This window comes from Electrophorus electricus, chromosome 1 (assembly GCF_013358815.1).
Source record: "Electrophorus electricus isolate fEleEle1 chromosome 1, fEleEle1.pri, whole genome shotgun sequence".
Lineage (NCBI taxonomy): Eukaryota > Metazoa > Chordata > Actinopteri > Gymnotiformes > Gymnotidae > Electrophorus > Electrophorus electricus.
In genome coordinates this window covers 32,152,568-32,165,067 of record NC_049535.1, presented here as the reverse complement: position 1 = coordinate 32,165,067, position 12,500 = coordinate 32,152,568, and the positions used below count along the sequence as shown (strand labels likewise).

Below are 12,500 nucleotides of genomic sequence, written 5' to 3'. Positions count from 1 at the left end.
CGCTGTCTCAGCCAGCCCTGTCCCCGTCTCCCACGGCCTCGTCCCAGCCCCCGCTCTACTCCAACTGGGCTCGCTCGCCCTCGGCACAGCCCCCTGCCGCCCGCTCCCACTCGCCCGTCTCGCCTTCCGCGTACGCCCCGTACCCCACCTCGCCCAAGCACCGCCCCACCTACCGATCCAAGGCCCTGGAGTTTCAGTTCATCCCAAGCAGAGAGTCCCGCAAGGCGGAGTCTCACCACGCCCAGCGCCGCCGCGCCCCAAGCCCTCTCATCTCACCCTCCGACCGGCCCAAACTGGGCCCACCCCGCCCGTCTTCCCTTCCAATCCTCCCAACCACACCCCTCTACAGCAGCCTGTATGATCTCCGGGGTTCTGTTACCCCGCCGTCACCTGCCAACCCCCTGGGCGACCCCTACTTCTCCCCCTCCCCTCCACTGTTTGCCCCCTCTGGGGCACCACCACCTCCAAATTCGTCTTTGGTAGTCTCTCGCTCGCTGTCGCCCACCCATTTCCTTTCCGGGACTTCGTCCCCACCCCTGCATTCAGTGCCCCCTCCCACCTGCCTGAGTTACCCCCACCTACCGCCTCCCTCCCCCTCCAAACCCTTCGCCTCCAAGCCTCTCCCATACTGGACCAAGTACGATGTTGCCGATTGGCTGGCCTACCTGAACCTGGGCGAGCACAGGGAGCGTTTCTTAGACAACGAGATTGACGGCACGCACCTGCCCTCTCTCACCAAGGAGGACTACCTGGACCTGGGTGTCACCCGGGTGGGCCACCGCATGAATATAGAGAGAGCGCTCAGGAGGGTTATGGACAGGTGAGGTAGAGAGGCAGGTTTGTAGACAGGTGGATGGGTGGGGGTGGGGCAAGAGAGGGGGCGTGTATGAGCTATGAGCTGGGATTTGGCCACTGCATGAGCTAAAGGGGGCAGCATGGGGAAGAGAGAGAGAGAGAGAGAGAGAGAGAGAGAGAGAGAGAGAGAGAGAAAGCGAGAGGTGTAAAAGGGTGTAAAGCCTCTACACTTTCCCTCCTGTATCAGGCTGTCCTCTAGTTCTGTCCTCGTTTCGTCTCTCTCCCCTCGGGATGGACGGACAGAGCCAGTGAGGGATGAGGGCTCCCGCAGCTGAGAGGCCAGAGCCTTGCTAACTCATGTCCAGCCCGAGCAGGACAAGGGAACCTTGTCTTCAGCCAGGCCCGCCGGAGAAGGAGGAGCCGTGGAAGCCAGACAGATGGAGAAAGGGAGAATGGGGATTAGCCAAGCCCTGGCTCACTTCTCCACCTGGATCCAACGCAAACACTCATCACACACTGACAAATACACATGGAACATACACTCTCACCATACACTCATGTAGTTACACTCGTCGAAGAAAGGCCTGAAGTGATCAGTACAGAAACAGGGAATCGTATAATATCAGATATATATATATATATATATATAATATGACCGTGATAGAACTGAGCCAAATATTTTGAGAAATGGCTAAATGCTATTATAGTTTATTTATTTGTATTTATTATTCTAATTTTGCGGTATATAGAAGCGCGATAGAGAGAAAGCATGATATGATCCTGAGTGCTCCATTGCTGTCTTTCTCTTTTCCTCTTTGAGTTGAGTCCATATTGCTGGTGACTCTATGCCTTACTCTCCCGTTCTGGAGCGGATTTGTTTGTGACTTCTTGACCAAAAACCCAGCTGAGGAACCAGATCGGGTCTGAGCATTGGTATAGTTGGCTCAGCTACCGCCTGATTGGTAGATTCCTGATTGGTGTAGTTGGCTCAGCTACTGCCTGATTAGTAGGTCCCTGACTGAGGAGAGAAGCTCATTGGTGCCGTCCAAACCTATAGAGCGAAGTGTTGTGTTTCCTTCAGTATGACGTAACAATGGAAGTCCTTGAAACAGTGGCCAGTTTACTGCCTAATATTTACATGGTGAGAATTTGTCTATGTATTGAGCCCTCTTCCGTATGCATTTGTGCAGTGTGTGTGTGTGTGTGTGAGAGAGAGAGAGAGAGAGAGAGAGAGAAAGAGAGAGAGAGAGAGAGAGAGAGAGAGAGATGGATGGATATGAGCTGCATGGCCTTAGTAGAGACACGAATGGTGTCAGTTGTCTGTTTTTACCTCATCTGTTGGAGGCTTTTACCAAACACCTCTGCTTGGGTCTTGTGCTGATGTATTTCGCTAGAACTTTCTTTAACTTGTCACGTCTCTATATATGTATGTATGTGTGTGTGTGTCTGTGTGTGTCTGTGTGTGTGTGTGTGTGTGTGTATACACACACACACACACACACACACACAGACACACACACATACACACACAGACTGGTCACTGTATTACAAACCCGTAGCAAAAAAATAAGTGCCCAGACCAAGAAAATAGACACACACACCCTCTAACACACACACACACACCCTCTAACACAAACACACACACACCCTCTAACACACACACACACACACCCTCTAACGTACACACACACACACAAGGCCAAACACACCTCTATATTCTGTATCCACAAATCACTTATTTATATTAGAAATATGGAACTATGGGACACCTAAATATTATCGTATGGATCTGAGCTAAATGACAATAAAAAAAAGCAAAAAAAAAAAAAAAACATTTAGAGGAAAGACATCAACAATGAGGAAATACTGGAAATGTATCAACATTTTTACGACAGACTCTCAGTGCATAGAAGAGACCTGCTACACCAGTCAACCTAACACCTATCCATAAGGAGGGAGGAAGAGAGCGAACAGGCCAAAGCGCTCTTCCTTAGCCACGCCCCCTTCACCCTAGCCACTCCCCTTTCGCCCTAGCCGACAAACACTCTTGGGAGGCGAAGTGAAGTGGAGCATGGATCCAGATGACCTGGATTCATCGGGTGTTGCGGGATCCGTGCTTATATCTGTTTTAATATGACGATTGTTCTTATGACGATTTTTAAACTTTAAATGGGTCTGAGATACTCCTGTTGTTATAAAAAAATCTTGTTCTTTAGTGCCGTCATCGTTCTCATGGTCCTGGCTGTCATCCATATGGGTTGCTGGGTTATTTGGTTACAAAGTTTTCAGTCCTGTGGCAAAACTGAGCAGGCATATTTACTTTTGATTATGTTTCAGACTTTGTTTGGACTGTATTCAGCAGTATTCAGTATTATTTCAGTATTCAGCAGCACTAGTTTCTGTTACAAACACCCTGCTCTCTTCTTTACCACACAATCGAACCCTGAATTATGGGATGTCACTATATGCAATGACTATCAGTGAGACCACTATCTCCGGTCACCATGGTGACGTATGTTATTTTAAACGTGAGGCACTGTCTCCCACACTGAAACGTTGCGTGGGGTGTGTGGTGCTGGGAGCGACCGCCGTCGTCCTCAGCTGTCACACACGTTTGCTCAGTCAATGAAAAAAAGGGCTTTTCCATCGTAATTCCTTTGCTTTCATGAAGTAATAATCCCTAGGTATCCAGAGCATGGACCGCATAAACTCATCAGGAGAGGTTCTCTGCATTTTTCTTTGACATTCATTTTACTACGGGTGTGAAAAGACTCCATCCCCTGCCACTGCTCACTGTCCCACACGGGGAGAAAGATCCACTAGGCCGACAGACGTTTAGCGAAGCCGGAGGGAGTTGTGTTATTTTTCCGTGTGCATTTCTGGTACGTTCTAGTTGCCGATAACAGTAAGGACGATGAAACACATGGTCATCCTAAATATGGTCTGAGATGTAAAGAAAAAGAATTCCAAGTTCTACAGAATCTCTGTCTTCCAAATAATGTTTAACATGATGAAAAAAAAGATGTTTGTTATTAATGCCTAATGCTTTCTGCACATCCTGACGCAAGTCTGTTCGGTTTGGACATTTTTTGTTACGCCTCGAGTTCGCTAGTGTCTTCTAATACTGTTGCAGCAGACAGCCTGTCACACATTTCATTTGCCTGATTGTCCAGCTATTGCAGCATCACCCATTACCATCATTACACCAGTTGGGAGTGGGGGGTGTTTCACCCTTTCGTCAGGAGGGATATATAGTGGGAAGAGAAAGATTCAGGGCTAGCTGAATCTGATTTTGTTTCAGCTGTAATGTTAACATTTGATGAAATATATTTATTAGCAACACATTTACAGTTGGATTTGGGGGGGGGGGGGGGGGGGGGGGGTGAGATCACACTCACAGCAGTTATTTGATATTTCCTGTAACCACTGTATTACAAAAGGAGCATATTATAGCCATGCAGGAGTGCTTTCCTCAGCCCAGGCTATGCATTTGCTATAGAGATTTGTATTGAGAAAGTTGGGTACATCCCTCATCCTGGTTTGAATAATATGGAAACTTAAAATCCATATAGAGCCCAAGAAATATAGCCACTGATGAGGTGAGCACTATGGCATACAGGAACAGACCAGGATGTGCAGAAAGCAGCTTTGTTTCCTTTGGGGGGAGGGGGGTAAATAAAAAATATGGAAGAAAACTAACTCTAAAGAGACAAAAGGTTAACAGACTATATACATATATATGTGTGTGTATATGTGACACACATACATGGTCATATACACATGAATTACAAATGTTTTAAGATATGAATAAAAGTTATTAGAAATATAATAAAGACACAGGAATAAGGTTGAGTGGTTTGCGCTTTGTTCTGGATTGTACAGAGAAAGCTTTATTTCAGGAACAGAACTCATTGCTGGGGCATTCCAGAATATCTGAGGACACCTGGGACCTCCATGCGCAGTCCACCAGACTGCTCATGAACCGGCTTTAGCGTAGAAGTGGTGTTGAGTGCCAGACCATAAACAAGAAACATTAAACAATGTATGCCTGTACTGGAGAAGTTTTTACCTCCCCCTTAGCATGGATGGGAAGTTTAGTTCATCATTACACATCACAATAGCTGCTAGGAAACTCACAGGGTCCTATGCCACAAAATGGTTCCCAAAGGAAATAAGCCAACCAGACCACCTCTGGACAACCATTTCCCACATTTATTCAAGTCCATAGGAATGAGGTACATGTAGACATAACTGCAACTCTTAAGTAGCAGGGGTTGGTGTAGTTAGTCCAGCTCCAGTGTACCAACAGCAGCTAAATGATCTCTGCAGGACTGGATGCTCCAGGGCTGCCCCCATCACATACTACAGATCCAACATGCATAATAGGCTAATGACAACTTGGCCAAAGTTGTTCATATTCATTTATTGTGACTGCTCATCCATTACACTTGACATCCAGCTGCATACAATTTGGAACATGTTAATCTATTTTGCATTATAAACTGAATAGTTAAGTGTACGGCACAGCCCACACAGGTAGAAGGGTGTCAAATGCCCCAACTCTGGCGTGCAGGGAACAGCAATGAGGCAGGGCGTGGCAACGGACTTCCGTGCACACCGGCTGCACCCTTCTGCTCAAACACGGCCAAGCATCATCACTCACATCTCAGCTACACAGGACAATTACTGCACGTTACTATTTAGGACAAGCACACAATGCAGGGAATAAATACAGAACACTCATGTTTTAAAACTCAGTAAGATGTTAGGCAACAAGACTGAAAGCTATACCCTGCCAGTTGTGCACAACTGATTTAAAACAATGGTGAAAAAGGTGGAAGCAGGTTACAGCTTTAATAGGTGAGAAACCATGTAGACCAGGACTGCCTAATCATTCCACAGCCATGGTCTGTCAGGGAGCACCTCACCTGAAACAAAATTCCAACAAAACAGAATTAGTCCCACCTGTGCATTTACACATTATTGCCATCATGTCAGCTTCAACAGGTCCCCCCTCAGACTCCACCATGTCAAGAGCAGAGCTGCACAAGTCACCACAAACATTCAGAGCCCAGTGCAAAACATCACAGGAGGAAAGTCAAACAGACTTGAGTTTCAGCTAGCTCCATACCTTCTCATCCATAGGATGCATGGATCTTCCCTGAAAGAAAACCAGACATGATTAACACTCATTGCATTTGAACCACAAGTGGTATTATGCTTACAGCCAGTTAAAGACGTCCTGGCGGATTACTGAAAGGTTCCGCCAGATAGGTTACTGGTCGCTAACACGGTCTCTTCAGACTCTGCCGTGTCTTAAGCAGAGCCGCACATCAGCACCACGGAATGTCTGAGCCCAGTGCAAAACATCACAAGAGACTTCTAACCGTGCCGCGCCTTTAATCGCCAGTGCCGTGCGGCAAGTTGTGCACATTAATCGACGCGCTTCAGCTAGCCTTAGAGCGCACGTGTGTTCCACATGGCACCGCGTAGTAAATGCCGAAATGCAAAAAGCGCTGACAGGCGATTGGCAATGCAACAATTTGAGAGCTTGGAATAGAAATATAAGGACTTTTAAACGGCAACGTATAAACAAGTGCTTACCAGCGTCTGGCGGCGCCGAAAAAAATCACATACTCAAAACCCTATCCCGACTCGAAAAAAGACAGAATACCGCCCGACGGTTGTTTTTATAGTCTGAGTGCTGAGGCCCCTTAGGTATCCACCCAAAGCGCCTGTTCAAAACGCCTTCGAGCGTATCAAAATAAGAGTTCTCTGTCACGTGTCATGTGAGACTCGTCGGAGAAGGGTTGAGGAAGTGTGTTTCTTAATATCCGTTTATTGGGTTAGTAGTAAATACCATCTTCTTTAATAATCCCAAATCTCAATGGCAAGGAAAGACACTTGTCAAATGATTATCATTCACTCTTATGCAGTGACTGGACAAAATGTTTGTCTGTGCTAATGTGGTAACTGGACCATATATAATGTCCCAAAAAGTACAATATTACCCACATATATTATCCACAATATTACCCACATATATTACCCACATATATTACCCACATATATTACCCACAATATTACCCACATATATTACTCACATATATTACCCACATATATTACTCACATATATTACCCACAATATTACTCACATATATTACCCACAATATTACCCACATATATCACCCACAATATTACCCACAATATTACCCACATATAGTACGCACAATATTACCCACAATATTACCCACATATATTACCCACAATATTACCCACATATATTACCCACAATATTACCCACATATATTACCCACATATATTACCCACAATATTACCCACAATATTACCCACATATATTACCCACATATATTACCCACAATATTACCCACATATATTATCCACAATATTACCCACAATATTACCCACAATATTACCCACATATATTACCCACAATATTACCCACATATATTATCCAAATATATTACCCACATATATTACCCACAATATTACCCACATATATTACCCACAATATTACCCACAATATTACCCACATATATTATCCAAATATATTACCCACATATATTACCCACAATATTACCCACAATATTACCCACATATATTACCCACAATATTACCCACATATATTATCCACATATATTACCCACAATATTACCCACATATATTACCCACAATATTACCCACATATATTATGCACAATATTACCCACAATATTACCCACAATATTACCCACAATATTACCCACATATGTTACCCACATATATTATCCACATATATTACCCACATATATTACCCACAATATTACCCACAATATTACCCACAATATTACCCACATATATTATCCACATATATTACCCACATATATTACCCACAATATTACCCACAATATTACCCACAATATTACCCACATATATTACCCACAATATTACCCACATATATTATCCAAATATATTACCCACATATATTACCCACAATATTACCCACAATATTACCCACAATATTATCCACATATATTACCCACATATATTACCCACAATATTACCCACATATATTACCCACAATATTACCCACAATATTACTCACAATATTACCTACATATATTACCCACATATATTACCCACAATATTACCCACATATATTATCCACAATATTACCCACATATATTACCCACAATATTACCCACAATATTACCCACAATATTACCCACATATATTACCCACAATATTACCCACATATATTATCCAAATATATTACCCACATATATTACCCACAATATTACCCACATATATTACCCACAATATTACCCACATATATTATCCAAATATATTACCCACATATATTACCCACATATATTACCCACAATATTACCCACATATATTACCCACAATATTACCCACATATATTATCCACATATATTACCCACATATATTACCCACAATATTACCCACATATATTACCCACAATATTACCCACAATATTACCCACATATATTATCCAAATATATTACCCACATATATTACCCACATATATTACCCACAATATTACCCACATATATTACCCACATATATTACCCACAATATTACCCACATATATTATCCACATATATTACCCACAATATTACCCACATATATTACCCACAATATTACCCACATATATTATCCACAATATTACCCACATATATTACCCACATATATTACCCACATATATTACCCACAATATTACCCACATATATTATCCACAATATTACCCACAATATTACCCACATATATTACCCACATATATTACCCACATATATTACCCACATATATTATCCACAATATTACCCACATATATTACCCACAATATTACCCACAATATTCGGGCGGGCGCTGAGAGAAAAGGGGGAGGAGTCACACTTCTGTGTTATGATAAAGACGACAAGAATATGCCTCCGCTGCACAGCTGTAGAGAGAGAGAGAGAGAGAGAGAGAGAGAGAGAGAGAGAGAGAGAGAGAGAGAGAGAGAGAGAGAGAGGGAGGGAGAGAGAGAGAGAAAGAGAAAGAGAAAGAGAAGCCACCTCATCAAACACTGACATTGAATGAGAGAAGCGTTAGAGGAGAGGGAGTGGTGAAATCGGAAAAACATCGGGAAAATCGGACGGAGAAGTTTCTTTTCTTAAAGAAACGCCCCGAAACAATAAAACTCGCCTGGAAGAGATAACGGTAGGTTTCTTTAAACTCTTTTCCTCACATTTTTGTGTCTCTTCTCTGAGTGTTGCAGTGGACTGATATTTGATGCATGAACCATTCTCTATTTCTGTCACATGCATTCATGCATTCATATGCTGCTATATATTGCCTTGGCGTGTGTGTGTGTGTGTGTGTGTGTGTGTGTGTGTGTGTGTGTGTGTGTGTGAGAGAGAGAGAGAGAGAGAGAGAGAGAGAGAGAGAGAGAGAGAGAGTATAAATAGAAGGGAGAAGTTGCAGGAGGTGGGGCAGAGCTTAACTAAATAACTTGCTGTGAAACGTTTACAGTAAACAGTCTCATAAGAAGCCCCAGGTGGTTACAGAAGTGTAAAAAAAAAAGCAAGTCCTTCTGAAGGGTGTGCACTGGGCTCTGTAACACTGACACTCTCAAATGTGTACCGATTTACTCCTGCCAACCCCACACCACAGTCATGACATTGGACTACATATCCTGCTGTGTGTGTGTGTGTGCGTGCGTGCGTGCGTGTGAGGGTTTGCATATCCTGCAGAACATTGGGTTAATTCTTGGTACTTAGTTTAACCTCCTGATATCTTGCACACTGGCACAAAAAAGCATGTTGTAATACAGTAGTAACTGAAGTACATGAGAACTATATATTAAATACACTAAAACAGAATAACTCTGGACAGCAGAGGGGTGACTACTAGCTCCTAATAGGGCACAGTCACAGTGAGATTTCTGGAACCTGCTGGCAGGCCACATACGTACAGAGACAGGATTGAGAAGTCAGGAGGTCAACGTCCCCTCACTACATTCACAACATGATGGAGAGCACTGGAGAGGAGGGGACAGGAAGACAGGTCAAAGGTCAAAAATAGAATGGTCCATGCAAAAGGGGAAGAGAGGGACAGATTAACAGAGTTATGGCGAGAGACAGAAGTAAAGTGTTGGGACACTAAAAAGCACAAGGTACTAGCCAAAACCCTGTTAGAGAGATAGAGACACTAGCAAAAAAAACAGTCTTGTGATAGCCTACATTTACACAACACTATGCCCTGCAGTGTGCTGGCTTATCAAAGGAGTGTGTGTTTGTGGACATGTCTACTATCCACATCTGCTGGTGTGGGTAACTGTTTTTGTGTGGTGTGTGTGAGGAAGGACATACGCGCTTGTGTGTTGTGCTGCACGTGATAGGTTGGGCCCGCCAGCTGCAAGAGTGAGACAGTGGTAGGGGGCTCCAGGCCGTTGGTGATAATGAACTTTCACCCCCCGTTTATTTTGGGATGACTCGGGTTTCGAAGCTGGGGATTGTGGGTGCGGTCGGGAGCGTTCCAGCTTGCGAATGCTATGCGCTTGAAACTCCTGACTACTGACTACGAACAGCTCAGCTCTGCTCCCAAAAATGCACCTTCTATCCTTCCAGAACTCGAGAGGCAAGCGTGCTGGCTCGCGCGTCATCCGTGCACTGCCATGCCTTTGACCACCTGACCTATTAAAAAATATTCCAGCAGAGTTTTGTTTCGCTGTCAGTCTCGTCTTTATGAGTTGAAGGGAAGTGGCAGCAGACATGTTTAACGGCGTGGCAGACCGGTCGCTGCTTCAGAAATGCCCGTTTAAAGAAGCTTGTAAGCACCACCACATTTGTGGCCTGCTGCATCAACAGCCCTCTCCACATTCCTGTGATCTCTGTACTCATTCCCGAACGCACGACGAGCCGGGCAGACACGCATTTCACTCGTATATGCTACAAAGTCCACCCCCACAGGCAACAGGTCACGCTCATCTTACAGCTAGACCCCTGTCTCAACAGTTGCGTGCAGTCTGCATGTGTAGCTTTTATTTATTTAACTTTATGCATGTAGTGATGATTTTTCACTTAATAATAAAGTTCTATATCCCGGATTAGGCTTAGTTTATAATAAAGGCAAAAAACCAAACAAACTATGAAATTAAAAATGAAACTATTTCGTGAGATTTTCCAGTTCAGCTTTGAAGTTGGTTCCCAGCCAAATTTGCATTCGGTTGTTTTTCTCTCCCTCATGCAGAGTTCAGCATGTCGTCTGTCCCTCCAGAGAGTGACCCAGAGGATACCAACAAACAGAGCTTCTGGATGGTGAGGAGGCCACGGCTTACAAAGGCATTGAGCATCTTCCACTATGTATTTTCCTCTAGAGCATTCTAGAAAATAAGTACTTCAAGCCGTATGCATTACATTTCTGTTTGGAATAGGAAAAGTTCTAGACATTTGCTTTTCAGTCTACACATTCAGGAAATCTTTTTCCCTTTTGTATGTGTATGTTTTAACTAAAAATCTTTGTGTAAGTTCATCAAAGGAATGCTTATACTGGTTGTTTTGTTCATCTTGATAAAGATTACTGTGTAGTGTTTGTGTTTCCGTTGACTGCTTGGTGCATTCATAGGTTCAGGGCAACTTTTACCACTTTGGCTGGCTTGCTGCTATTCTGCTCTCTTATTGGCTGTTTTTCATATTCTCTCTGTCCTGACTGGATGATTTTGTGACTTTCTCTTCACTGATTGGGTACATTTAAATTATCTGTGTGCTCATTGGATGCTTTTGCCGTGTGCTTGGCTAGTGCTGCTGCCGGTTTCTTGGATCTTTTCCTCACCAACTCACCTTAATCCACTTTTTCGTTCTCTCTTTCACTTTCCCAACAAAAGGATATCATTTCAAAAAATCTGAGAAGGTTTGTTACCAAACTATGGCACTCTGACAGCACTCCAGAGTCTAATCTAAGACCAGGGCAGGGTCTAGACTAAAATCACAAGCAGAGCCCTGTCTAAACCCAGGGAAGAGTCTTGTCCCCCAGGACTCTGACGTGCTGTGTTCCTGCAGAACCCAAAGCTCCAGCCCTCTCTGATCAATCTTCCTGGTTATTATCCAGCCCAGTCCTCCTGACCATGGCCTTTTTGCAGAGATGTTGTCCTTCTTGGCATAGAGCCAGCTCTGGTGGTGGGGCTATGGCACTGTTGGCTTGCACTGGCTGGTCCCCAGTTCAGAGCAGGAAGACGGTTCCCCCTGGAATGGCTATGCTGGGCTTCCATAGATCCCACGGGCTCTTTCGCAATTGGTTGGCTGTTGACCAATGGCTGATGGGATGTCTTTGTGTTTGTCTCAGTCACTGTTAATGGTTAACCACTTTAGTGATGTGACGGAGCCACTGTGATTGGTGCGGCGGTCATGTCCTGCTTGTGTGGGCTGCTGTGATTGGCTGGCAGGCAATGCTCTGCTGTGGGTCTTGGCCAACATTGTGGATTCCTCAGCTGTTTTCACTTCTTCTGAGAGACTGATGGAAAGAGGTTTTGTGCAAACCACAGAAGAGGGAGAAAGGGAGGGAGAGAGAGAGAGAGAGAGAGAGAGAGAGAGAGAGAGAAGAAAAATGAAGGAAAGACAATGAGACAAGGATAACAGCTTGTTCCAGACCCCACAGCAACAAACAGGACACTCAGTCTGGAAATGTCGTTAGTCTCTCTCCTCA

At 44.1% G+C, this 12,500-nt stretch overlaps 2 protein-coding genes, 1 long non-coding RNA gene and 2 other non-coding genes across 7 annotated transcripts in view; 2 read left to right on the top strand and 3 right to left on the bottom strand.

Moving 5' to 3' along the window:
* shank1 (SH3 and multiple ankyrin repeat domains 1) overlaps positions 1–1,419 on the top strand; it is a 93,478-nt gene extending 92,059 nt beyond the window's left edge. Inside the window, exons 26-27 of the mRNA XM_035533005.1 lie at positions 1–820; positions 1,043–1,419. The exon at positions 1–820 is cut by the window's left edge and continues 62 nt beyond it. Of these exons, the coding sequence (XP_035388898.1) occupies positions 1–820; positions 1,043–1,130 (908 nt within the window). The 3' untranslated portion in view covers positions 1,131–1,419. The remainder of the gene's footprint in view (positions 821–1,042) is intronic.
* Positions 1,420–4,987: 3,568 nt separating this feature from the next.
* Positions 4,988–6,479, bottom strand: LOC113590907. The gene is made up of 3 exons (XR_003412144.2): positions 6,400–6,479; positions 5,927–5,956; positions 4,988–5,723 (listed from the first exon to the last, which is right to left on the bottom strand). It is a non-coding gene; the product is annotated as an uncharacterized LOC113590907 (long non-coding RNA).
* Positions 5,804–5,891, bottom strand: LOC113590908. The gene has a single exon (XR_003412145.1). It is a non-coding gene; the product is annotated as a small nucleolar RNA SNORD88 (small nucleolar RNA).
* LOC113590909 lies at positions 6,088–6,176 on the bottom strand. The gene has a single exon (XR_003412146.1). It is a non-coding gene; the product is annotated as a small nucleolar RNA SNORD88 (small nucleolar RNA).
* Positions 6,480–8,810: 2,331 nt separating the features above from the next.
* Positions 8,811–12,500, top strand: part of si:ch211-51c14.1 (protein kinase C and casein kinase substrate in neurons protein 3) — a 13,067-nt gene continuing 9,377 nt past the window's right edge. For 2 of the 3 annotated variants that reach the window (XR_004776178.1, XM_035527177.1), the window contains exons 1-2: positions 8,811–9,017; positions 11,049–11,140. Coding sequence is in view for 2 of the 3 variants with exons in the window: in XM_035527177.1 (XP_035383070.1) it covers positions 11,057–11,140 (84 nt within the window). In the remaining variant the exon portion in view is untranslated. The remainder of the gene's footprint in view (positions 9,018–11,048; positions 11,141–12,500) is intronic. The other variant, XM_035527183.1, reaches the window with a different exon arrangement.